Below are 27997 nucleotides of genomic sequence, written 5' to 3'. Positions count from 1 at the left end.
TATTCCAGAATTTTTAGGATATGGTAGTGATTCTCCCAAATCAGACCCTCTATTAAGTTCAAGCTTTAAGAAGTAAATATTAGTAGAAAACTCAGCGGGAAGACCACGTGGATTGATGCCCGAAGCATAAAGCCAGTTAGTAGTGTCCCCACAACCAGCGATCCAAGAAGCCATGCGTTCTCCAAGCCAAGCCCCTGTCTTCGTGTTGCTTCTTCAATTCTCACCTTAAAACAATGTAAATGATAACAAAGCCCCAAAGACTCGATGATCATGGCCGCTCCCTTGCCCAGAATGCTATTACAGTAGGAGCATACTTTCTTCCCACTGACTGACCTGGACACGGAACAAGAACGGGATGGAAGCCTTGTTGTTCAAGGTAGTTAAAGATAGAGGACATCTTAACATTCATATTATTACACACTTGAAATTTGAGTCTCTTCTTTAAAGAAAAATTCTTCATAAGAAAGAGTAGATGTTCAGAAAATATTTTAGTTATATGGAAAAACACCTAAACCTTTATTTGTAACTGTCATCCATATAGTAATAGTGGCATTGAGAGATTAAAATATCTTTCCCAATGAATTACACATTACAGTAATAATTTGCTCTGACATTTTATTGTTGCTAATCTTTTCTATAAAATTATATTTATAAAACATTAATGAATAAAAGTCTCTGTCTACAAGGAGCTAACAATATATTGGGGAGTCAAATGGTACACAGTAAATACACAGCTAAATAAATACAAGGTAATTTGAGGAGGGAGAGCACACTAACAACTAGAGAAGATTAGAGAAGGTTTCATGGAGGTGACACTTGAGCTGACCCTTGAAGGAAGATAGAATTCTGAAAAAAGTCAAATAATAAGGAAGTGCACCCTAGGTATAGGGAACAGGCTAAGTTCAGGATCAGTGAGTTCAGGGAACAGCTTTAGTGGAACACAACTGTAGGAAGAGTCAGAGGATAGACTTAATGACTAAAATTTACCTGAGAGACCATCTAGTCCAACCCTCCAGTTTAACAGATGAGGAAATGAGTCCTAGATGAGTAAAGTGACTTGCCCAAGGTCACACAGATAGAGAAGTTAATATTTTAGTTCAGGTCATTAGGATCCAAATCTTACATACTGTACCATGCTACCCCTAAAGGGAATACTGTAAATAAGCCTGGCTAAGTAGTTTGTGGAAGGATTGTGGAAGGCCTTAAAAAGTCAATTCAAGAGTTTATATTTCGTGTTAGATAAAAGAAGCCACTGAATATTTTTGAGTGGAAGATGAACATGGACAAGTCTCTGCCCTAGAAAGGTTATTCTGACAGCTTTATGAAGGGATGGATAAACTGAAGAGGAAGAGAGTAGGAGCAAGGAGACCAACTAGGAGGCCAAAAGATAAGAGGTGATGAGGGCCTGAATTAGGGTGGTCACCCTGAGTTGAGAGAAGAGGATGGATTCAAAAGATGTATCTGTGCTTTGTTTGAATAGTTTATATCTCATTACTTTAACCTGTCTAATTATGCCATGTTTCTACTGTCTTCTGGTTTTGGCTTAACTATTGGATAATACAAGGGGATGAACAAACCAAGACACAAATTTAAAATTCCTCCTTTTCAGTAGCCACCCTCAAGGACAGAAATGCAGACACTACCTTCAAGTATTTCTTGGCATTGGCATAGAAGATAGTATAGCATTACAATCTTGCTTACAGTACGTTCTATGTGGAAGGTATCATCTTACTGGCAATAAGGGAATGGGACAGATGACTTCTGGGAGGATCATCTATGCTATTATTTGTATAGTATCTAAGATACTGATGGTATTCTTCTTGTATTTTGTAGTAAGCTAGCCTCTTGATCTAGTCATCTGCAGTTACCTTGGTTAATGGAATGAATGGGCAATTTGGAATAGCCAACATTAAATGGTGCTTCTGCATTAAGGTTACATGTCGGTAACAGCAAAATACCAAGGTATTGCCAGCCTAAAAGGCTTCATACCTTCAAGTAATGATAGTTGTAATGGCTCACATAGGAATACATATATGAGCCCATTCAACTTGAAGTAAATAGAACCAGGAAAACAATTTACACACTGACTGCAAGAACACAAATGGAAAAAAACAGCAACAACGAAGCAAACAATGCTGGATGGTACAACATTAGAATGACCAAGCTTGGTCTCTCAAGGGGTATAAAACAGTATTTCTTTTCCTTCTTTTGCAAGAAAGAAAGGGAGGAGAAACTACAGGTGTTGCACTCTACATATAATGTTGGATTGGGTTTATGTTTTGGTTAGTTTTCCTTAACTTTTCCCTTTGAAAAAAATATTTCTTAAGAGGACAGTTCCCTGAGATTATGAGATGAGAGATATGTGGGAAAATGTGTGAGTTATTGTAAAAATAAGAGAGATATCAATAACAATTAAAAAAATAATGACAGCTCACTTATACATCAATGTTTACAAAGCACTTTACATATATAAGCATTTGATCCTCACAACAATATTCATGAAATAGATATTATTATTATTATTATTATTATTATTATTATTATTGTTATTATTCTCATTCCAAATGAGCAAACTAAGCCTCAGAGAGGTTAAAAGACTTTCCTAGAAGTACACAGTTAATAAATGTGTACAGTAGGCTTCAAACCCAGGTTTTATTGACTCCAGATCCAGTGCTTTATCCACTAAATCATGTCCACTACACCATGTTGTCCTCTCCACTACAAAATTAATTTATACTTTAAGATAAATTGAAATTCAACTATCAGATTCAGAATAACTCTTGCTTGAGCAAGCTGAGTTTATTGGGGCTCAAGCAGAATAAAAACATGGTAATACTTCATAATAGAAATTGAAAATTAAAAATAATTGAAGTCATTTTTCAGTATTAAAAACAAAATAGAGAATACAACGTTCATATGAAGCAGATGAAGAAACATGAATTTTTAATTTTTCCACACTAAAAACTATTTAAATTGTCTAGAAAACCCCTAATGTATACCAATGCATTCTAATTTTCTGAATTATCAGGATACCCCAATTGAAAGATTTCTTGGGAGGACAACTGATTTATAAAAAGTAAACCTTCATGTTAAAAAAAAATCCCAGGGGGTAGCTAGGTGGCACAGTAGATAAAGCGCCAGCCCTGGATTCAGGAAGACCTGAGTTCAAATCTGGCCTTAGATACTTAACACTTACTAGCTGTGTGACTCTGGGCCATTCACTTAACTCTCATTGCCCTGAAAAAAAAAATAAACTTCCCATATCAATGCTAAGGACAACTTCAGCTACACGACAAAAATGCTTCCCCTTTGACTTCTATGTATCCTGTTTCAACTGAAGGTGCAGAGGGCCCATGGTAGGGAAACTGCCCAATTTTGTCTTTTGCAGCTTTTCTTTGCCTCCCAGTTCTTTCCCTTTTACCTAATGCTTTTCAAAACCCTTTATCTCACTTCTAACCATCAATGCCTTCCCCCAATCTTTCTCCCTTCCCCCCATTAAAACCAGAAAGAACTAGCATCAGTCACTCACAGGTCTAAGTACAATATGATTTCTAAGACTGTGATAAAAACTCATTCATGTGTGAAGTGTTATCTCAACCAGGCCTTTGCATTGAAATGGAATTTAACCAGGCTCTTTTCTCTTGTGAAATGAAAGTTCTTTTCCTTTGAAAGGCAGTGTTGTAAAATAGGAAGAGTGCTTAGATTTTTGAATCCTCAAAACTGTTTTCTTACTATCTGTGTGACATGGGCAAGTCATTTACATTTCTCTAAACCTCAGTTTCTACTTGCCCTACCTTGCTAACTGAGCCTTTACATTATGGCCAACCTTGTAGTGCTTTTTAAAGGGGAGTGCTTATTAGCCCAGCTCCCCCTACACACACACTTTTTCCCCCAGCAAGAGTAAGAAGCATCCAATTCTGTTCTTAGCTCTCAGACTACTTCACTGTCTCTTTTGCTAGATCATGTTTCTGCTCTTGTCTCCTAAAATATATGATGGCCTAGCAATGTCTCCTTTGTCGACTTTTCTTTTAACTCCCCATAAGTACCCTCACACTATAGCAAAATAGGATCACTCATTTTTTCAAACACATTCCATACTTTCCAACCTCCAGGACTTTGTTCTCATTGTTCCCCTTTTGGGGGGGGGGGCGGCTCATAACCTGGAATGTGTAAACTTGACTTTTTAAAAACATATTTTATAACAATTCAATATAACTGGTCTCCTTTGTAATTGTACACATTTTCATTTTATGTATTTAAAAACATTCGGCAAAGAGTTCTATTTGCTTCACCAGACTGCCAAAGGAAACCATGAAACAAACAAACAAACAAAAAGTTAATAGCCCCTCCTTGATCTAGAATGCCCTTCTTCTCCACTCTCCATCAACACCCCCCCTCAATTTCATGTATTAAAATCCTACTCTTCTTTCTAAATGGGCCCAGCTAAAATGCTACCTTCTCCATGAAGCACTTTACCCAGCATATACCACAGTGCTTGGCACTTAGTAGGTGGTTAATAGATATTGCTTGCTTGATTGAAAGCCTCCTTAGATCACTCCAGATGGGAGTAATCACATCTATATCAAAAGAACTTGGATTGTATTGGTTACAATAATTAACATCCTGCCTTTTATTATAGTTATTCGTGCAAATTATTTACTATAACAGATGCCTTATAGGCATGGGCTACCTGCTTCTCAAGTGAATAATATAACCCATCCCCACCAAGCCAAAAAAATTATTGTCCTCCCGCAACCCTTGCTTTGAACTCTATTTAGATCTATACATCACACATGGCACTCACTTATGACAATGCCCAGTATTATCTGCAACCCTTGGGGAGTGAGTTGGTTTGAATGGTCAAGTTTGGGGGGAACCAAAAGTTTACTTTTCTGAATACCAACACATTTTGAGTGAAAAAAATTAATGTATTTCTTTCCTTAAACATCACTACATCAAGGACCTGGGATTTCACTGTTCTTTCTGACCAGCCCAGTGTTCTATCATAGAGCAACATGCTGCTCCTCTGTGCTTATATAGTGTAGCAGAGAGTCCAATGCACATAGAATTCAGAGACAACTGGGTTCAAAGCTGGCCTTGGACACTTACTTGTGTGACTATGGTCAAGAAACTTTGTCTTACTGAGCCTTGATTGTTTCATCAGAAAAATGGGGGTTTTCATATCAGAATATGCTTTTTAAAATTTTTGTCCACTTGTTATGATTCTATCATTTCCATTGTCAATAGCTCTCTGCGTAGTTTGTTTTTTCTAATCTACTTTGGATATGGGAGAAAATTGGCAGGGGGAGGAGGGAGGGGAGGTGCTTTTGTTGTTCAGTCATTTTTAGTCATGTCTGACAAAAATACTGGAATGGTGTGCCACTTCCTTCTCCAGCTCATTTTACAGATGAGGAAACTGAGGCGAACAAAATTAAATGACTTGCCCAGGCTTACACAGCTAGTCAATGCCTGAGGTCACATTTGAACTCAGGAAGATGTCTTTCTGACTCCAGGCCTGATATTCTATCCACTTCACCACCTAGCTGCCTGGGGGAAAGTGCTACAGATGTGAAATGTTGTATCCATTTTCAGACGAGGTTACTATATTATTAGTTTTTTCTTAATTTTTAATACTTTGTTACAAGAGATATCTCAATGTGGATAATATATAAATATTTATAAGATAAAAACAGCACATCCATAAAATTAAAAAAGAAGAAAAAAGGGACCAGAAAACCAAGCTTTTTAAAATTGTGAGTAAAAAATGGGATCTAAATGAGAGTCTTTGAAAAAGTTCGGGCACACACAGACTTCATGACACCTATTTGGCTCAGAAATATCTTGCTGGGGCAGCTAGATGGTACAGTGGATAAAGCACCACTCAGGAGGACCTGAGTTCAAATCCAGCCTCAGACACTTAACACTTATTAGCTGTGTTACCCTGGGCAAGTCACTTAATTCTTGTTGCCTCGCCCCAAAAAAATATATTTTGCTTACTTCTCCATTCTGTTCTAGAGAGGAGAAGTTGATAAGATGGGTTAAAGATAGATGACATGTCATATTTCATATGTACGTTACCTCCACAGATAGTCCTGTGAGCTGCCATGAGAACATGGACTACCTATATGTGTATATGTATGTGTACACATGTACTGTGCGTATATGTGTACATGTGTGGGGTTTTTTTTTTAATTCCTTGCTATCTCTGGCACACTGATTGGGGGTAGGGCAATAAGGTAACAGAAAATAAGCCTGTGATTTCACTGCTATAGGGAACTCCTCATAAAGAACTTCTTTCCTCAAAAGGTACAGGATGACATCTTTTCTGCAATGTAAAGTCCTCTTTCACTGTTGTCTTAGAGACTGGCAGTGGACACTCACAGGCCTGATCCCAGTTGTTATCAATACATATGGTAGGCAATAAACAGGAAGCTTAGTCTGCTCCATTTTTCTGATCTGAGCTGGTTCACCCTTTCTTTGGTAGCTTAGTGACCCCCTGCTCCCAGAGATTCCCCATATTGCTGCCATACTTAGCGTGGACATCTCATGAGCTTTATCCCTCCTGCAGCTCAGAACTAAAGTAATCAACCACCACTGGCCACCCTAAGTAGCAAGGATTTCAACACTATGCCTGACAATTTATCATCTTAAAAGAATTATCCAGGGCACTGAAAGGATAGGTGACTTATCCAGGCTCACACAGCCAGTATAGGTCAGAGGCAACTTTGAATCTTCCTGGTTCCAAGGCCAGCTCTTTAAAGACTATGCCCATGGCTTCTAATTTATAGTCACTATAAATAAATGCCAGAGACATAGACCAAGAAAAATCTGAGGCATAGATATATCTCTGCATTTTCATCACAGCTGTTTTTCAAGCTCTAAAGCCCATACCATCCTGATGCCATGTATATAGGTAGCCCCCTTTAACTATCTGCTTTTCCTAAGAATAAATCAAGTCAACCCCTCCAGTCCTAATAACCTTCATCCAGCTCCATTCATCCCTTTCCTCTGACCCAGATTCTCAGGTTATAAATACACATAGATAGATATAGATATAATGCATTCTGGGTATATTTACTACTGTTTTAGCTAGTGTTTAATGATTTACCTCATTCTAACTCTTATCTGAAATCCTAGAAGACAACACTGTGCCATAGATAGAATTTCAAGTTACTTCCAGTTACTTAAGTTTCAGCCAAGGCAGTCACTAGAATGTACCTTCTCATGATTCAAGTTATTATTGTAAAAGCAGTTTTGTCTACATCTTTCCTTCTCTCTGAACCATGGTCTTTCTTGGTATTTACTTCATTAAAAATCATAAGCCAAGTTCTAGACTTGTTAATAGTACAACTAATTTTCAATTTTAGTAGCATATAGCATACAAGTGTTAATTTATGGAGAAGGAACAAGATGTCAGCAAATTTGAGAAAGCAAAAAGTCAATCACTCTTTTTTTTTTTTTGGTGGGGCAATGGGGGTTAAGTGACTTGCCCAGGGTCACACAGCTAGAGACCTGTCAAGTGTCTGAATCCAGATTTGAACTCAGGTCCTCCTGAATCCAGGGCCGGTGCTTTATCCACTGTGCCACCTAGCTGCCCCCTCAATCACTCTTTAAAAGTAAAAGAAAAACTCTAGATCTGAGCTATCCATATGGTACATTATTATTTATTAAAATCAGACTTGGCATGTTAAATAGACTGTGTACAGCACACAGTTATAATTCATTGCTTTTCTTATGCCCTTTCCTCTAAAAATGATCTTGAACAACATGCCTACTTCAAAAAAAATACACAATTTTAAAGCAGATTTTGCCCATAAAGTAGAAATATATTTATGAGCTTCTACAGATTTTTATGATTCACCATTCTCGACTATTTAGTGATAAACCAGCCACAAATATCAGTGAGAGACATGGGGCAATAAGCTCAAGGTTTAAAATTTCTACAGTGGTTTCATAAAAAAACTATAAATGTCATAAGTGTAGTCTGGAAAGAATTAAGAAAACCATCAATGACAGTATGGATAACAGCAAAAAAATAAAAATAAAAAATGAATATATTGCAAGAGCAGTTGTTTTTCCCCTTCTTCCAATGGAAATTAGAAGATCATGTTTCCATTTTCAAAAATGGTTGAAAAAGTTGTCCTCTACCACTGCAGAAGGAAAATAATGGCTAATAGAAACATCTGTGCAACATACCTGTTTCGTTGCTGTATCCCTGCCTGAGAAGGAGAGGGGGACTGTGTTCGAGGTGCCGGGGAGGGTGCTGATGATAAAGATCCAGTTCGTACAGAACCAGCAGAAGAAGGTACCAAGCTGGAAGATGGATTTCTCATGTAAGCACGGTTGGATGTGGAAACGATTTGTGGAGGTGGACGACTGAAGTCTTGCACAGACGAAGAAGTGTGAAACCCTGTGGACTGGTTCATCCAAGGGGCTTGTCTCCATGAATTTGATCTGGGGGAGTCTAGATTATCTAAAGATTCACCTCTGAAAAATAAATAAGAGAAATCAATTATATCCCAATATACTCAGTTTTAAAACGAAGTGTTAGGGAGCAGCCAGGTGGTGGGTGCAGTTGATAAAGCACTGGCCCTGGATTCAGGAAGACCTGAGTTCAAATGTGGCCTCAGACACTTGACACTTACTAGCTATGTGAGCCTGGACAAGTCACTTAACCCTCATTGCCCCGCAAATTTAAAAAAATGAAGTGTTAGTTCCAAAAGCTACTACAAGCCATTAAAGCATTTTTATTTTTGTCCAGACATTAATTAATAAGTAATGATAATAATATTAATAAAGTAATAATAACATTTTACTAATTGTATGGGGTGTTACACATTTGAATACTTAGTCACAATTCAGTTCAGTCATTTTTCAGGCTTGTGTGATTCTTCGTGACCCAATGTGGAGTTTTCTTGCAAATATACTAGAGTACTTTGTCATTTCCTTTTCCAGCTCACTTTATAGATGAAGGAACTGAGGCCAAACATGGTTAAGTGACTAGCCCAGGGTCACACAGCTAGTATAAGTATCTGAGACTGGATTTGAACTCGGGAAGAGGAGGCTTCATGACTCCAAGTCTGACACTCTATCCACTATTGACCCTACTTGGTCTATACATACAAGTAAATTTATTTCTATCTTCATGATAAAATGATGAAATGTTTTTAATCAACTATTTTTCTTTTCTTTTTTCTTTTTTTGCAGGGCCATGGGGGTTAAGTGACTTGCCCAGGGTCACACAGCTAGTAAGTGTCAAGTGTCTGAGGCTGGATTTGAACTCAGGTACTCCTGAATCCAGGGCTGGTGCTTTATCCACTGTGCCACCTAGCTGCCCTAATCAACTTTTTCAATGAACCTTCATTTCTATCATAATTTATTCTCTTGGGGTGAGGGAGCAAAGAGGGTTAAGTGACTTGCCCAGGGTCACACATCTAGTAAATGTCAAGTATCTGAGGCCAGATTTGAACTCAGGTCCTCCTGAATCCACTTTATCCACTACACCACCTAGCTGCCCCCATAATTGATTCTTAAAGATATAAGTACCAAGCAAAAAGAATTAGGTGAATATTGAGGAACAAGGAAGAAGACAACCTAAAGCTCTTCAATAAATATATCCATATTTGCATGAATAGTTTGCCAATATGCTACAGTAGGAAAACTCAATATGCAAAAAACCTAAACTTATACAACAGAAGAAAAAGGATATTCATATTATAAGACAACTTGCTACAGGCTTCATTTAATAATAATTACCCTAATTTCATTTTTTAAAAGTATGGCTCACACATGATTCTGACACATACCTCTAAATTGTAGAGAGATTTATCTGTATTCACACTCTTCTATAACATACATTACTTCTAAACATGGATTGTTAAAACAGTCATCAAAAACCTAAAAGAAAATAGCTAGGACGTTCCAGCAGACTTGAGTGTATACAATTGAGTCAAATCTTTAACACCTAAAACTAAATTAACATTCTGACATATTGCCTTCATTAAGGTTTTTTTAACGTATAAAATATAGATTCATGGAATCTTCACCATAAAAGTGAAGTTTACAAATTAACTACTAACTCATTACTAATAAACAAACAAATGATGAATCAAATGCAACATAATATAAACAAAAACGCTATTTTAGGCCTTGTAGGAAAGCAGAGTTCTGCAACCCCATATTCCAAGAGTTCCCAGCCACCATGGTTATCATTTGTAGGGGGAAGAGAGAAAGAAAAAAAGGAGAAGGAAGAGAAAGAGAAGGAAGAGAAAAATTATCTAGTGGTCTGAGTTTTGCAAACTGCTTTACAAATATTACCTCATTTTGTCCTCACAACAACCCGTTGTAGGTAGGTACTATTAGGATCCCCATTTTCCATCTTTTTTTAGTTATGTCTGATTCTTTATGACCCCATTTGCAATTTTTGGGCAAAGATACTGGAGTAGTTGACTATTTTCTTCTTCAATTCATTTTTCAGATGAGGAAACTGGGGTAAACACGGTTAAGTGACTCCCAGGGTCACACAGTTAAGTGGCTAAGGCCAGATATGAACTCCTGTCTTCCTGACTCCAGGTACAGAGCTCTATCCACTGGGACACCTAACTTTGCCCACTGAATTGCAGAGGTAGAAGAAAAAGCAAAGGGAAGTGATCATATGAGCTCCTAAACAGCCTGAAAGAAGCCTAGAAGCTAAATATTTCCCAGCTGGCAAATACGAGTAAAGCATTAAGAGCATCCACACAGCTCTCACCTTCTCATGACACCAGGAAGGCAGATGGGCTCCTTGGTGACACTGGAACTCCGTTGTCTGATCCAGCTGTTGTCATTGTGGAGGGAGGTCTTCTTCCTCATTTCCTGAAGAATCTGCTGTCTCTCCATCTCAGCCTCTGACGTGGCCTGCTCTTTTCGAGAACCTTTCTGTGAATAGCTTGCATTCCCAATCCGGTCCAAATATTTGCTGCTCCCTTCATTAAAAAGACATCAAGAACTTGAGGAACAGAAAATAAAAATACAGCCTAGGGCGGAGATAAAAAGCTACAAAATGCAAGATGCCAAATGTGAGGGGATTTGAGTATTTTAGCATCATTTCTTGTGTATTATTCTAGAGGGAGGGGAATAAATTTCTTGTATTGCTGCAGCACCCAATTCAACAGAAAGTGGTAGTACATGAGACATACAAGAAAGGAAATGAACACTATTCCCAAAGAGAGCTAGTAAACCACATTGTTTTGATTGTGGCCACCTTTAAATTCTATTGTGCAAAATAATGTGTGGTTTGGTTTTTTGTTTTGTTTTTTGGTTTGTTTTCTTTTGCCAGATGATGCTTCCTACATCAATCAGCAATAACAAAAAGACCAGTGATCATTCCCATATGTAGGGCATTTAATTGTTTAAAAACTGCTTTCCTCAAAATAACTTCATGAGCTTGATAATTAAAAGTATTAGTGTCTGATTTTAAAGATAAAGAAACTGAGACTTTTCAGATGTTGAGTGACTTGCTAGAGGTCACAAAGCTAGTTAAGTCAGAATATGAAGTTAGGGACTTGGAATGAATTCTGTGTTCTTTTTATTATACTATGCTACCTCTAGAAAGATGGCCAAGTGTCCAATATGCTCAATGCACTGTGTTATGCCTTGGACACATAGTATATAGTCCCAGCCCTCAAAGAAGTTTGCAATCTGTCTATGAGACAAGGCAAATACTAAGTATATCTCAATCAAGCCTACGTCACTCAATGTAAGCTCCTAAAATGAATCAAATCCAACAACAAAGCCTACCAAGCTATAGGAATTAAAATACTTACTGATGGTATAGTGGTTTGTCTGTTAAAAAAAAAAAAGCCTAGGTAGTGGTACAGTGATCCAATTATTCACTAATAAATATTTCAGGTTCCCTTATTTAAGAGATGAAATCATCTGCATATAGCTTTATTATATATAAAATTTATTATATATATATATATATATTACAGTTAAGCTTATCAATGTTTCTCATAAACTCAAACTCATTAGGATGGATTATAAATATTTGAAATTAGTATTATATAAACACTTTTCAAGCTATAGTCTCATTTTTATTAGGCTCAGAAATTATCATTAAGAATTTTTCTCTGGGGTGGCTAGGTGGCGCAATGGATAAAGCACTGGCCCTGGATTCAGGAGTACCTGAGTTCAAATCCGACCTCAGGCACTTGACACTTACTAGCTGTGTGACCCTGGGCAAATCACTTAACCCCCATGGCCCCGCAAAAAAAAAAAAAAGAATTTTTCCCCTTTCCATCTCCAGAGTGAGTTTTTATCTCTAACTAAAATGTTTTTTTCCAATTTATTTTTCTCCAATTTATTTCTTAGTGCAATGTGAAATGGACACAATCATTGCTCATGGAATACTATTTTTATGTTTGTAAAAACAATACATATAATATAAATTTGATCAGATGTAAAAAAAAATTCCATTTTAAAATCACATTATTGAGAGCAGAAGTTGAATCCATCAAAAAGCCCTGGAACAATGTTTCAAAAGTTGGAAAAACCAGGTGACAAAGTCAGATACCCGGGAATTACGCCACTTGCTAAGAGAAGCTGTTAACATGGTAAAATGGGGGTAACATTTGTGCTACCCAAATCAATAGATTGTTTAAATAAATCTTTTTTGAACAGTAAAATGTTATAAAATGTAAACATATGTGTCTGTATATGTGTCCATAATGTATATACCCATTTATGTACATATAAATAGATTTCCATTATTGTTGGAATGTCATTCTCTTTTTTCAGTGGGTTTCTGGGAGAGGTAACTATCCTATTTATTCTTTTATATTTAGTGTTCTATGGACTATTGCAAACATAGGTAAATTAATTTTTTTTGTAGATGAATAAAAATATTAGCTTGTAACATCTTTTCTAAATTTACTAAAGCATCATTTATTGCAGATTGGACCACAGTGTATACATAACATATCACCATGGTAGACCTCACAGGGGAGGAAAAGAAATGTGGAGGAACAGAGACATTTTGGAAAGAATTTAAGTGAACGAATTGAAAAATGGAAACCATACTTGTGAACTTCAACTTGACTTTAAAAAGGGCCTTAATCATGATGTTTGATACCACTAAGTCATTTTATTTTTAAGATTTTTTTTTTGAAACTTACCATTTCTACTTGTGGGGTGATCTAATTCAGTAGTGGACCTTGATTTATTCCTAAAATATAAAACCCAATATATTAAATCTGAGAAGCAGTTTTTATATAAATATGCATATTTAATATAAATATACCTGTATGATTAAAAAGAGAGATCTATTCATACTTAAGTATATAAAACTAAAGATGAAACATTCTAAACCATTGATCTTTTTTTCCCTTTTTCTAAATGACAATTACTATTGTCCTATTTTACTGAACTGAACCTTCTATGTATGAAGCTTTAACTAGTAGAGAGTATCATAAAAAAAAACTCTGAATACAGAGAACTTGTACATGATAATGATAAAAAAAACAAATTCTTATAGCACTTCCTCTAGAGGTCTACAGTGGTTAGCATAATATTTTTAGATTATTTTTGCCACAGCCATTTTCTCCTTAAAGTGGGAATGAGTGTTCCCAGTGGTCAGACTCATGAGGTTGATATAAAGAAACTTTCATTAAGATCCCTACTAATATTTAACCAATAGTGTAGAAATAAGTTACATCAACTCTTTCAGGCTAAAAGAGTATGGACCCTTTGATGCTCTAAAGTAGCAATATGGTAAAGGGCATCCTAGAGCCCCAAAGAGTTGATGTTATTTCTTAAAGAACCCAACTCTCCAAAAGGGTGTAGCTTGTGAATCTAAACCATGACATGATTTATTCTTCCAGTCCAACTATGGAGGAAGACAGGGCAAGATTAATCAACTTCAGATGTTAAGGTAAATAGAAAAACTCTGCTAATTATTGCCTTCAAGAGTTGAAAGTTCAATATTTCTGCCCTGATGAAAACCTAAAGAGAACTTCACCCTGTAGGTTTGTACCCCCATGTCCTTGAATAGACAGGTCAGAAAACTGGATCTAAATTGTCTTAGACACTAAATAAATAAAAAAGGCTACATACTATTTGTGGCTCTCGTAGCCAAAAGTTTTTATTATTTTCTCACCTTAAAAATAGTAATTTCATTACCATAAACCTGGCAAAACTCAATAAGATCTCTATAGCATAATGTATCATCAATGCCTGGAGATAAGACATTGTGTCAAGACTCCTAATGCTACCAAGGTTACTGTCTTGGCATACTAATTAGTTTTCCCCAAAGTACTAAGTTACATGAGACTAACTTCTATAAATAAATCAATTCCTTGAGAAAGGCAATGTTTCTTTTACCAACATAGATAGATAGATAGATAGATAGATAGATAGATAGATAGATAGATAGATAGATAGATAGATAGATAGATAGATTATAGATATAGATGATACACATACATACATATATATACACACATACATACATATATATGTAAAACCTCATAAGATATGTAAAGATATAAATGTATACACATACATACCTAAACATATGTATGTATATTTGTATATTCACATGTGTATACAAATGAACTGTATATTTATATATGTATGTGTGCATATAATGATATGTGTAAATATATGTGTGTGTACATATGTCTAAATGTATGTACAGTACAGGAGAGATAATTATAAAAAGGATCACCCTTCAACATCTTTTTCATAGGTCCAAGATCAATGCATCCCTACTCAATTCTCTCTCCTTTATGGTCAGCTCTGTGTCAGGTTCAACCATGCAACAAATTATCAGTGTGACTGAAGTTTTTGCTACCAGATTTCACCAAAGGCAAAAAAAAAAAAAAACCCTTACTATGCAGATACAGATTCAAAAGAGTTCACTGAAACATCAATCTAGACTATAATAGACCTAACTTGCTTAATTTGGGGTGGTGGGGGCTCAGAAGTACTATTTTAAGTTAAGCAAATTGGTTTCAGAAAGAAAGTTTTAAGAAATAATTTCTTAAATGTCTAGAATTCCTTCCCCATCCCCCAAAATTTGACTTGGGGTTTCAAGCCAAATTGTCCTAAACAGATGCCCTTGTTCCCTTCTCTGATGTACATGTAGGACTACTATTTTTAGGTAACCCCCATGTATTTCACCCATCACACTTCATTCCCAAAAAGTAAAGAAGCCTGCCAAACGTTCCATTTATCTCACAAAGGACAAATGGCTGAGTTAATTCTGCAAGGAGCTGAAACTGTGATTCCAGAAAGTCTGGGCTCGTCCTTGAAAGATCAACTAAACCCAAATTATTGCCCACGTGGCAGTAATTCAGTGTTTTACAAACCTGTCACTGGGAAGTAGATTTGTTGACTCATCTCCTTGCTTCGATACTTCAAAGGGATCAACAGGCCTAAAAGATGGAAAAGGAATTTTCTTAAATTTAAAGTTAAAAGTGGGTTTTTCCCTACATTTGCAAAACAATCCCACAGAAGTACAATATTCTTGATGCCTACTGAGGTTTAAAAAAAAGCAAAGATTTTAGTATAAAAAAGGAAGCATTTCAACCATAAAGATACCAAAGGCATTTTAAAAAGCTAAATCCAGGTTAGATGACATCTAAAATGAGGTATTAGCAAGAACTTTCAAGTAGCTTTTATGTTGTTTTCTAGACTTCCCTTTCAAAATTCTAGAGGTAAAAATTCAAATAGGATTCTTTCTCATATAAAAGACAGTTTAAATGGAGATAGAACACTTTATAGTTTGAACAACACAATCCACAATTCAGGGGTTCAAATCCTGGTTTTCTTGTACACTATCCCCATAACCTGTGGAAAGGGCCACGGTTCCCTCATTTATAATATAACATGTTTGGACCAAGTGATGTCTAAGGTTCCTTCCATGTCTAAATCCTAGGTCTCTAAATTCCCATTATTTTTTACAGGAAGCCTTAGGAGGGAAAAAATTAATCCTGTAAAAAGCTTAGAGCTGTTCAGGGAGAAACTCTATGGAAACCTGAGCTATTAAAGCTACGGTAGAACTTAAAGTGAAAAAATCAGGATGATAAAAATAAATAATATTTCTATAGCATTTTAAGGCTCGTAAAGCGCTTTACAAACATTATCTTGTTTGATCCTTATAACAAACTGGGGAGGGAGGAGCTATTATTATCCTCATTTACAAATGATGAAACTGAGACAGAGGTTAAGTGAGTTGCCCAGGGTTATATAGCCAGTTAAGTGTCCAAAGCAGGATTTGAAATTAGCACTTCCTTACTTCAGGTCCAACATGCTAACCACTCTGTCACTTAGTTGCATCAGTTTAAAATATTCAAAGAACATCAGTGAAAAACACAAATATTTATGTTCCAAAATAAATTCTGTCTTTGATTTCTTGAAAGAACTGTACATTCAACAAATGACCCTGGTCACCAGAATGAATCCAGGTTAAGAGGTAGAGAATCTAACATATCATGGCAGCAGTGGGAATGAGGAGGAGATAAGTATGACAGATTTGGGGTTCAGAATCAAAGAAACTTGGAGAGTGTGCAAATGTAAAGGTTAAAAGGGAGAAAATATAATCAAAGCTAGAAAAAAAAAGTTTTGTGGTGTATTTTTGTTGTTTTTTTTTATTTGTTTTTGTTTTTGTTTTGTTTTGTTTTGGCAGGGCACTGAGGGTTAAGTGACTTGCCCAGGGTCACACAGCTAGTAGGTGTCAAGTTTCTGAAGCCAGATTTGAACTCAGGTCCTCCTGAATCCAGAGCCGATGCTTTATCCACTGTGCCACCTAACTGCCCCCTCAAAAAAAATAAATAAAGTTTTAAGAAAAATAGGGAAGTTAGGAAATAAAAAACATTTCATATGAGGCAGAGCAGAGAAGATAATGATGGTTCCTATTGCCTCTACAATTAAATTTAAATTCCTCTATTTTGTTTATAAAGCCCTCTTTAGCCTGACCCCAACTTGTCTTTCCAGCCCCACTAGATGTTACTGAACCAAATCATACTCCAAGATCCAGCCAAATTGACCTGGTCTTTGTTCCTCCCATATGACATTTTATCTCTCCTGTCCTTGCCTTAGCAATGGCTATCCCACATGCCTAAAATGCATTCCCTTGTTACCTCAGCCTCTGAGAGTCTCTCTTTTCTTTTAAGATGAAGCTTAGGTGCTATCTTCTGCAGTAAGCTCTTCCTGGTCCCACTAACTCCTAGTGTCTGCCAAATCACCTTATGTTTAGCAAATATACATCTGTGTGAATTTATTCAATTTATATTTGTTGTATATATTTTACATGTGGTTGTTTTCTTCTTCATCAGGATATAAGACCCCTGCAAATAGATATTGTTCCACTTGTTATTTTTGTTTCCTTAACACCTAGTACAATGTCAAGTACAAGATAGGTGTTCGATACTTGGTAAAAGAATTGATGTCATATTGCTAACCTTTAATGAGTAAGGGAGGAGCTGGAGAGAGAGAAAGAATTTAGAACTCAATTTTTTTAAATGAATGTTTAAAATAAATAAAAAATAAATTAAAAAACCAAAAAAGAGTTTCTGACAAGGCACTTGGCTTTGGAAATGTTGACTTTAAGGTGAAAATGGGACATTCAAATGGAGATATTTTCATATCTATGTCAAAATAGGGCTCTGGGGGGCAGCTAGGTAGTGCAGTGGATAAAATACCGGCCCTGGATTCAGGAGGACCTTTGTTTAAATCCATCCTCAGACACTTGACTCTTACTAGCTGTGTGATCCTAGGCAAGTCATTTAACCCTCATTGCCCCGCCCCCCCAAAAATGAAAATGGGGGTCTGAGGCTCAGAAGAAAACCATCAAAGAGCTGATGGTTGAAGCTATAGAACTGGATGAGTTTACCACGAGAGAAATCACAGACAGAGATACAAAGACAAAACCTTGTCCAAGAGCATAAATAAATGAGATGGTATCCTCTTTCTTGATAGAATTCTGGGGCAGCTGTGTGCTTGAGTCAAAACAAGTCATTTTCAAATTATGTGTTACCGACTATAAACAGGCCTATAATTGCAACCATAAGCTAACAATAGATATGTCTGATTCAGACGAGTAGAAAAAAATGCCAGTGCACTCTGGCTATGGCACCAACCTTTTATACTGATATATCTGCACTGAAGTTTCTTTCTCTTTTTCTGCTCGCCATCTCTGCCCCTCTATCTCTGCTCGCAGCTTCTGCTCCTCTATCTCTGCCCACCGCCTCTGTTCCTCTATCTCTGCTCGCCGCCTCTGTTCCTCTATCTCTGCCCGCCGCCTCTGTTCCTCTATCTCTGCCCGCTGCCTCTGTTCCTCTATCTCTGCCCGCCGCCTCTGTTCTTCTATCTCTGCCCACCGCTTCTGCTCCACTTCTTCCTCCAGTTCTTTTATTTTCCTCTCTTTCTCAATGAGAAGTTGTTCTTCTAACTTCCTTTTTTGTTCTTCATGACGGAGTCTTTCTTCCTCCTCTGCTCTGTTTTTTTCTCTGTTTGAAGGATAAATCTCTTCTCTCCAATTTGTTTCCCAGTTGGCAGGAGTAGGCTCACGCGAGGTGAGAGAAGCGCTGTTTGAGTTTAAAGCCATCTGTTCCTATAAACAAGGGGAGAGAATAAGAATATAAAGAGACATACATGTGTGTGCATGTGTCAATATACACAGAAGACGTACATTTGTTAGCATTTGTTTTAGATGGTGTTCATCCTATCCTTGAGCTGGTAACTACTTTAAAAAAACATCAAAAGAAAAACACTGACACACAAAAACACATGGATACTTCAGCTCTAATAAAGAGAGAAGATGGATAATTTTAGATTCCTTTAAAGTAACTTTTTAAAGATGCAGACCTTTCTGCTATTTTATTACTCGATTTACAAAGGAGTTAGAAGAAGAAAAGATTGGCTATCAAGCAGATTATTGGCTGTGTATCAAATTCTATCTTTGACCAAATAGAGTACATCTCTTCCTAAACTCTATTACATCAGTGAAATGAAGGGACAGAAAAGCGTACAGCAACGCTACCTCATCTAAGTACTTTGAGTTCTCTTTCTCGGCCTCTTGTTTGGCCTTCTGCCACTCTTCCCTCAGTTTTTCCTGTTCACGTTGATACTTTTCCTGTCAAGAAAGGCAGAATGTTAATCATTAAAAAAAGATGCTTTTATTCTTCAATTAGTGTCTTCTCAAGTTAGCGCTTGTTGCTAGCAACCCTAAACTTTTACATGGAATGTTCCATTTGGTAGAGTTCTTCCTTTTAAAACTTAACCTATCATACATTAAACCCAGAGATATCAAATTTCTTGGCTTCTATTAAAATAAACAGAGACATTACTGAGATTTTTTTTCACCTTTCATTGTTCATTGCTTTAAATTGATTGAGAATTATCTACTTAAAAATTACAGGACCACTTTGTCAGACAGGATGCAATGAACACTGGAAGATCAAGCAGAATTTAAGTATGGACTTTTTTTTTTTAATATATATGACCTGAACTCCTCTGGATATTTAGGGAGAGCACCTCCTACAGCCAAAAAAGCTGGACTGCATAAAACCTTCTCACCAATCATGGATTTAGTAAGATTCTCTTTTATTCTCTCATTTTCATTGATAACTTTTGATTTTGAATCATTTTCCAGATGTAATGCTCTCCCCTTGTTCAACTTGAAGGATACCTTGTCACAAAGAATAAAAAAGAGAAAATGGGGGTGGGAGCAAGGGAACAGCTGTGTAAAACTAACACTAAAACTAATACATCCACTGAATTTGCCAGTATATATGCAATGTTCTGCATCCATGGCCACCCACCTCTCCAATGAAGAGAGTGTATTTTATTATCTCTTTTCCAAAGTTAAGCTTTGTCACCCTTCTTTTTTTCCTTTTAAATAATCTCTTTTTAACATTGCCTTTGAATACACTGTAAGACTGGCCAGGAAAAAACAATTAATAGACAATTTTTAGGCTCTAATCATTTGTATAATTCATCTTTACCTGCAACAAACGTTCCTGTTCTTTCTGCCATTTCTCCTGTCGTTTCCTCTCTTCTTCTTGATCCCAAGCCCAGCGACTTGGAGCATTGATGGTTGGAACTGGTAGCTAATATTTCACAAGAGAGTCAGTAGGAAGGAAAAATATATAACTTATCGAATTAATTTGGATACATGAAATACTAAACTTCACCTACACAGATGCAATATAATTTATAAGCTAACCCCACTTTTCTTTAATCTATACTAAATGTTTTGTAAAGTTTTTAATTCATGGTTTTTAAAACCATTGATGTTTTCAGTCCAGAAAGATAGTTTGCTAATACCTCGTGCAACTTATACCAAAGAATTACAGATATTTTTGCAGAGAAATTAGCAACCCCACCCTCCAATTTCATTTTGTCTACTCAAATGCAACAAATAAATACTTACATCAGGTACCACAGAATCAGAACTTCCTGTATTATAATAGGAAAAAACATTAAGTTAGAAATTCACTACTAAAATATTTTCCCTCCCCCAAAATTACTATGTACCTTATGCATCAATATTCTGTTTTTAAGTGACATTGAGGAGTTTTTTTTAAACCTAGTCACTCCTGAGTTCCATCAGTGACTAGTTATGTTTCAAGATAGTGAAAAAAAAAAAGATAAAAGCAGTCCTGGTCCCTAGGAACAACTATTTAGTTTGAGTTGTTGGTATATTTCTGAACTTATAGGGAAGGTTTCCAGTGTTCTCTCTTTCATAGATATAGCTTGCCTTAAGGCTGGATTTTTTTTTAACACAGCACCTAAAACGTTCAAGGTTCAACTAGAACCAGCCAACACAAATTCTCAGATATATGGAATATTGCAATAAAAGTAATGTTTTATGTGCTTGCATTGATTTAAATTTCATTTTACAACTAAGACATAACCACTATAAGGATACTCACTATAGAGTGAATGTTTCATTTACTATTCCTCTTGCAATGAAATATAAAGTTATATTCTTTATTTTGTTCTTTGTAATCTCTTGGTTAGAAAAAAAAGCTATATATAAATTCTATGCTGATAAAAATGAGAGAAAACATTCCAAAACCTGTATTTTATGTTTTCTAAGAAATCAGCTGTTACTAAATGAATTAACAGACTTTTACAACTTGTTACATTAAAACAAAACTGTTTCAAAATCTTGAAAAATCATCTCCTCTGAAAAATGTCTGTTAGAGAAAAGTATGGCAAAACTAGAATGGGGAAAGAGTTAGTTTCTTTATCCTGCCAGTTGGGGTAAGAAGTACAATGTTTCAAATTACTTGTCTTTAGAAACACTGGATTTTAGCAAAAGAATCAAACACACTAAGGTGAGAGCACAAATACAATTTACACATAGAGAAGCAATGATAAAAGTTGCTTGAATTGCTTTATTTATATATGTCAAGAAGGAAGCTTAAAATGCACTGGAGAAGAAATGAATGATCAATTTTAATACTTAATATGTTCAAACCAAGAAAAATTACAAATTGTCATCAAGCTAGTTTGTCAATATTTCAATACTCTTAAAAGTAAGAAGCAGTAACATTAGAAAGCAGCGGCACATCCTACTTTGAATGCACCACCACATTTCAGATGCTGGCTCTTATTTTTAAGTTCTCATAGACAACACAAAGTTGAGACATGACAGTTATCAAAGGAAAGTATTAGACAAATACAAAAATGTGAAAAATACAGCATGCAGAGAGCACAACAAAAGGCAGCAGCTCCATGGGACTACACCAACATCAAGTACCTTTCAAGAACTCTGACTCCCATTCTTCCTGCTTCCATAATTGAGCTATTTTAAATCACTTCCAAATTAACAGGGCAGCATACAAACAACAATCCCTTCCATGACTGTCCTTTGGGTAAAAAGTCCCTCGAAACAAACCTGATCTTTAATGTTAAAGAACCTATCTCCAAAACAAAAACATATCTCTATCAAAAACCCTTTAGAATCAAGTGTATGTTGGTGTAATCTAACAGTATGCATTATACAGGGAGCAGCCAAGCTTGAACAAAGTTCCTCATTTCTTACTGTTATCCAGTGGAAAGAAGTGTGTTTTTATTTTTTTATTTTAACAGCATTTCAGTTTAGGAGGGAAAAAAGTTTTACAGGTACTAAAAGGACACACAAAGACCCATTACCACAAAGGTAGACCCATGAACTGTAAGAAAAACCTGATGACCCTGGGAAAAGAATGGAAATGGATTATGTTGTTTGGTCATAATGACAACAAATGATCTTGAAGAGGCTTAGTACCCAGCACCACAGACCAGTTAGAAAGAAAATATAGTGGGAACAATTTCATGAAGGTACATGAATTGTTAGCTGTGTGGTTTACCTTGTTCAAAAAATTGTGATCGCCTTTTTAAGTTTTTCAAAGAAATAGGTTCAGATGCTAGTTGAAAAATGAAAAAAAAATTTTAATCAATACCATGTCTTACTCATTTTCATCTATAACCCATGGAAAACAAATGACATTTCATAAAATCTACACATCTGGACGAAACCATTGAGGTCATCTTGCACACAGTAAGCATTTAAGAAATGCTTGTTGAATGATTGATCTTGTCCCACTCCCTAGAGACATGTAAATCATCTCTACCACTTCACGGACAAGTAGCCTCTGCTTTAATGCCTTCAGTGATGAGGAGCTTCCTGCCTCATGAGGCAGTCACGCCTTTCGAATTTATGGTTAATACCACACACACAAAAACTGAAGGCAGGATGGAGGATATGGAATTCTTTAATGCACATACACAGATGTTTTTAGTATGTTACTTAGCATTCAAATTAGTAAAAGTAGTCAACTGATCCAGGAACACATTTTAGCAGAGGGATATAACATGGCTTCAGTTATGGCAGTCAAAGTACATAATACCCAATTTAAAACGTTCCTGTTTTCCATCCATATTGATTTGCTGTGTGTATTGTTGAGAGAAATCTCATTAAAAAAAAAACTACTGTGCATTGATGTATACTCATTATACAAGAGCCACTATTAATAACAGAACCATCTTTGTGTACTCTATCTACTATAGCAAAAATAAGAAGGAAGAGGAAAGCAACCTTATAGAAATGCCAGGAATGAGAGTTGATCTCTAAATTGTAGGAGAGAGGAAGTTGGAATGTGAAAATAAATGAAAAAAAATTAAATTAAATTCTCCTGAAAACATATCAGTGTTTCTAGAAAGTCTAGATCCAATTTCAAGATCTTACAGATGTGATGATAAAAAGGACTAATCAATTCACAGAACAAGTAGAGTAGATTGTATTCTAGTATCTCCCATTGATTTTTTGCATGATCTAGGGCTAAAAACTATTCCACCTGGATCAATCCAAAAGAATGCAGATAATATTGTCACTTGATACTAATTTACTAATCAAAGGTTTTGGTTCTTTCTCCACATGAATCTTAAAGTTGTGCACAACTCCCTAGAGATTCATTAAACAGCAAAAATCCAGCAATGTGAGGCCTAACCCTGACAGAATCATGAACATAAAGGAAATTATTTTTATTAAAAAGCTCTTCAAATACTGTATGCAATATAAAAACTCAAAACTATAGAAATATCTATCCAAAGCAATTTTTAAAAAGGCAACATAGAAGAAAAGGGAAAGATGTTGTTAATTTGTGAATTTCTGCAAAATGTTCAGACCCGCACATTTCCTCTCAGACCATCTCCAGTATATTCTGTATTCTTGTTTGTACATGGTTTTTAATATATTGTCTCCCTCTTTGGACTGTAAGCTTCTGGATAGCAGGAACTATTTGTGTGTGTGTGTGGGGTGGTTTAGATTGCTTTACAATTTAAACAATTTACATATGTGTTTGCTTATTTGTTTATGCCTTTGTTTATATCCATTAACACAGTATCTAATAGATAGCAGACACTAAATGTTAATTGATTGGCTGACTGACTTTCCATGTTATCTCATTTGATGTCCCAAACAACCCTGGAAGGCAGATGCTATTATTATTTCCATTTTACAGATGAAAAAACTGAGGTTGAGTGAAGTTAAGTGACTTGCCCAGGGTTACACATCTAAGTATCTGAGGCAGGATATAGACTCAAGTCTTTCTGACTCCAAGTCCAGCAGCCTTTATACTATGTAACCCAGCTGCCCTAAAACACAGGTCATCTGTTTCATCAAATGAAGTTGTTTCCACTACCAGTAAATGCTGACAGAACTTCTAATATCACTAAATAGGCCCAGTTCAGAAACAGTCACCAAAGCAGGCAAAATGCACAACTAAGTTCTTCCTTTTTATATTCTATTACAAAATATTGTTCTATTGCTTCAAACATGTCCAACTTTTTGTCACCCTATTTGGGGGTTTTTGGCAAAGATAGTACAGTGGCTTGCCATTTCTTTCTTCAGCTCATTTTATAGATGAGGAAACTGAGGCAAACAGGGTTAAGTGACTTGCCCAGGATCACACAGCTAGTAAGTGTCTGAGTCCAGATTTGAACTCAATGAAGATGAGTCTTCCTGACTCCAGGCCTAGCACTCTATCCAATATACTACCTACTTGCCCCTCTACTATAAAGTACCACTGTACTTGAGAGAAAGAGAGAGAGAGAGAGAGAGAGAGAGAGAGAGAGAGAGAGAGAGAGAGAGATTGATTCATGACTCCTTTTCAAAATCTAGACTAAGTATTTATTTTAGCTCAGCTAGAGCAGGGACTAAGTTTCTTAATCTTTCTTTTCCCTTCTACTCAGAAAATGTCACAACTAGCATATGGAGATCCAGACCTTGCTGCCAATGCTCCAAGAAGCATTCTAAAGCTATGCAGCACTTAGTGGAATTGAGCTCCAGTCCACCTGGTTGTAATCAGATCTGGGTACTCCTACCCTTTTAGTTTCAGCTTGCAGTAGATCAGTTTTTATTTCACTCAAAGTTATTAATTTTTACAATAGAATCTGAGTACTACACCTGCTCCCTTCCTAGAGATCCATGATACCATGAGCATTTACCTTTGAGTTCAATAGAGCTGTTTTCGCCACTTATGCCATTCATTCCTTTTGTTTCAATATTCTGCAAAGGAGAGAGAGGGCAGTTCATGTTATTTTCTCCAAATGGGTTTTAATAATGCATGAAGCAAGTTAACATTGTGATTCCTATTAAGTGAAAACATTTTCCAAAGAGGTAAACTTGGCAGGCTATTAATGCAGGTTATTAAATGCAGTTGAATCTTGAATATGTTTCAGTATTCTATGACATTTGCTTAAGGATTAATGACTAGCTACAAGAGTTGATGGTTTTAAGGTAAACCAGTCATAATTCCCCAGGAAACATGAAAATAATTACTATTCCAGTTCATTGATTTGTATTAATAATTAAGGTAAATATATATATGTATATGTATATATATATGCTTTATTTTCTCACAACACAGATGGATAGCTAAATATTTCTAAGGAGGAATGTCCCAGAAAGATTATAATAATGTTCTCAAAACAAAGTTAAATGCATATTTAAAGGAATATTTCCATTTAAATGAAACATCTAGATCCTACATGTTCTTTTATTTTTGAAAACTGCTTCAAGAATTAAATTTCTCATAAAATTATCTTTTAAAAGCATAATTGCAATTCTCACTTTTACCTCACATGTAAAAAGACATGAAATGTTGCTATATCTGTAAACATACCCTGCATAAAACCAGTAAGTGTTTTACGGAACTTTCAATTGCAAACATTCTTTAACATTTTCTTTCAATCTAGCTGCAATCAAAGAGCATACAATAGAAAACATCATATTCTAAAACTCTCCTTAACATGACTCTCATACATGTGTATATAGGAAAGTTGAAGGGTTGATGGGAAACACATAGCAACTCAGTTCTGGAAGCTTCTGGATTTTTATGCAATGCAAAACCATCATATAATTCACATAATACTGCAAGCATCCCTAAATTTTAATTTACCAAATTTACCACTGCATAACATTCCTATAACAGTAAATAAAAGACATGATCATTTGGCTAAACACAAAACCAACACCCTTTCCAGTCCCAATCTCTAACTTCTCTAATTCCTGATGGAGTTTCCCATGATATAACCACTTCCCACTTCTCAAAAATCAAACTTACAGAATTTTGAAGGCTTTCGGAGAAATCACTCTTTATTGAAAGGTTTGAAGCCTTGTCTGAATTGTAAACTCCAGAAGTTGCATCGATCCACTTAGTTTCAGGTGAACCTATAATTTTGGTAGCCATACTGGTGAGATTGAGGGTTTTGTGCCGTATAAATGGCAGGGAAGGTTGGTCTTTGCCCCAGTCTGATTGGCACATCGAGATCAAGGAATGAGTATAGGTAAATGTCAAAGTGGAAAGAACAACATTACTAACAATACATTCAAAAAGGACAAAATGCAAACACAAAGCAGAGAAACAAATCAGGAAGGAAGCAGAGTAATGTGTTAGGGCTTTCATAAGCAGACCACCTTCCCCAAAAAGAGAGGGTTAAATTAAAAAAAAAACATAAGCAAGTCCCAAAACATACAAGCAAATTTACTGAAATATACCATACGCCAAGGTTTAATAATAAGTGCTGAAATTGTCATCAATGAAAATTGGTCATAGCTGGGAGTGAGATGAGACTAGGTAATTCATCCTCCTCAAAATGGAGATAATCAAATGAGATCATGTAAATGAAATATCCCATAAACCTTAACATGCTACACAAAATGTCAGTTACAACAACAACTACTATGAGGACTACTGCTGCTACTACTACTACTACAACTACAAAGATCTGGTACACAAGTAATTTTAAAAGACCAGAGGAAGGGCTCTAGAACCTTGGAAGTTCCTTATGAAGAATACACGGGAAGATAAAGATTAAAAAGTCATACATAATGAGAAAGGGTGGATGAGTTCCACTATGTAATACTGGAAGGAGTGACTACATTGATGAGATCATGTATCCACTAAATTATTATTACAGTTGTGAATGGTAACAAAAAATACTCACATATTTCTTAAGAATCAACAATAGGAATATAACCTACCCTGCTTTCCTTTACAGACTGAAAACTAAAATGTGTAAAATAATGAAAAATGTATTATTCAACACTTGATAAGTAATTACTGAAGAACTTCAAATACAAAGTCCTTCAGTACATGAACTCATGGTAGAATGTCTATACTAGGTCTTAGATATGATAAGTTTCAGTAGGTTTGTTAGTGAAGAGGTTTATAGACAATACACTAAAGACAACATTCAAATTTTTTCACATTACCATAAAGCACCTTTTGCAAAAATGTTACTGTAGTAAGTCAAGACCCTCAACCAAAGACCAAATACCAGCACATATGTGCATACACACACATAGCACACATCATACGTATAACAACTAACTCACCATTTTTTCCATAACGTCTGACATCTACAATTAGGTTTCCAGTTTCTCGTGCATTAGCCATGATCTCTTCCCACTTATCTGTGTCCTTATTTGAAAACTTGGTGTTGTTAACAGCAATAATTTCATCATCTACCTGTAGCTGAGATAATGCTGCTGGGCTACCTAAAAAATTCAAAATAAAATTAACACAGTTTGAATGATCAATTTTTTTTAGTCAGACAGCATATTCATTTCAGGGGGGAAAAAGCATAATTATTGTGCTAGTTTCCATTAATCATTGCTCAAGTAAAATATATGCAAACACAAAAAGATTGACAAAACAAAACTGTATTAAAAAGTCAATAAATTAAAAATGAAATGAAAATTTTAGTGTGAATTATGATAGAATGTTCCAATTTTGAGTAAATATCTTCATTAAAAAACAATTTTAAATGATATTCACAAAAAAACATAAGTGGTCAATTAAAAATCGCCTTTCATTGAAACACTGTAGTAGATAATGACTTTTAAAAGTCATTTCAGAATGGAAAAATTCTGAAACATGCAAGACTGGTTTCAAACTCTACTGCCAAAATCATGCCAGAACTAGACAAGATTAATGTATCCACTTAAGAGTAATGTTCTCTA

The 27997-nt window shown here is 35.8% G+C and overlaps 1 protein-coding gene across 13 annotated transcripts in view; it reads right to left on the bottom strand.

Annotated features, from left to right (window-relative positions):
* The window catches only part of LMO7 (LIM domain 7), a 252651-nt gene that overhangs the window by 3410 nt on the left and 221244 nt on the right, over positions 1-27997 (bottom strand). For 5 of the 13 annotated variants that reach the window (XM_043992290.1, XM_043992296.1, XM_043992297.1 and 2 more), the window contains 13 exons: positions 27371-27532; positions 26097-26284; positions 24979-25039; positions 22341-22397; positions 20414-20439; positions 19986-20090; positions 19022-19114; positions 18120-18592; positions 15348-15413; positions 13155-13204; positions 10751-10964; positions 8197-8487; positions 225-333 (listed from right to left, as the gene is read on the bottom strand). In XM_043992290.1, the coding sequence (XP_043848225.1) occupies positions 225-333; positions 8197-8487; positions 10751-10964; positions 13155-13204; positions 15348-15413; positions 18120-18592; positions 19022-19114; positions 19986-20090; positions 20414-20439; positions 22341-22397; positions 24979-25039; positions 26097-26284; positions 27371-27532 (1895 nt within the window). The remainder of the gene's footprint in view (positions 1-224; positions 334-8196; positions 8488-10750; positions 10965-13154; positions 13205-15347; positions 15414-18119; positions 18593-19021; positions 19115-19985; positions 20091-20413; positions 20440-22340; positions 22398-24978; positions 25040-26096; positions 26285-27370; positions 27533-27997) is intronic. The other 8 variants (XM_043992293.1, XM_043992301.1, XM_043992303.1 and 5 more) reach the window with 5 other exon arrangements.

This window comes from Dromiciops gliroides, chromosome 3, assembly GCF_019393635.1.
Source record: "Dromiciops gliroides isolate mDroGli1 chromosome 3, mDroGli1.pri, whole genome shotgun sequence".
Lineage (NCBI taxonomy): Eukaryota > Metazoa > Chordata > Mammalia > Microbiotheria > Microbiotheriidae > Dromiciops > Dromiciops gliroides.
This window is presented reverse-complemented; position numbering and strand designations above follow the sequence as displayed.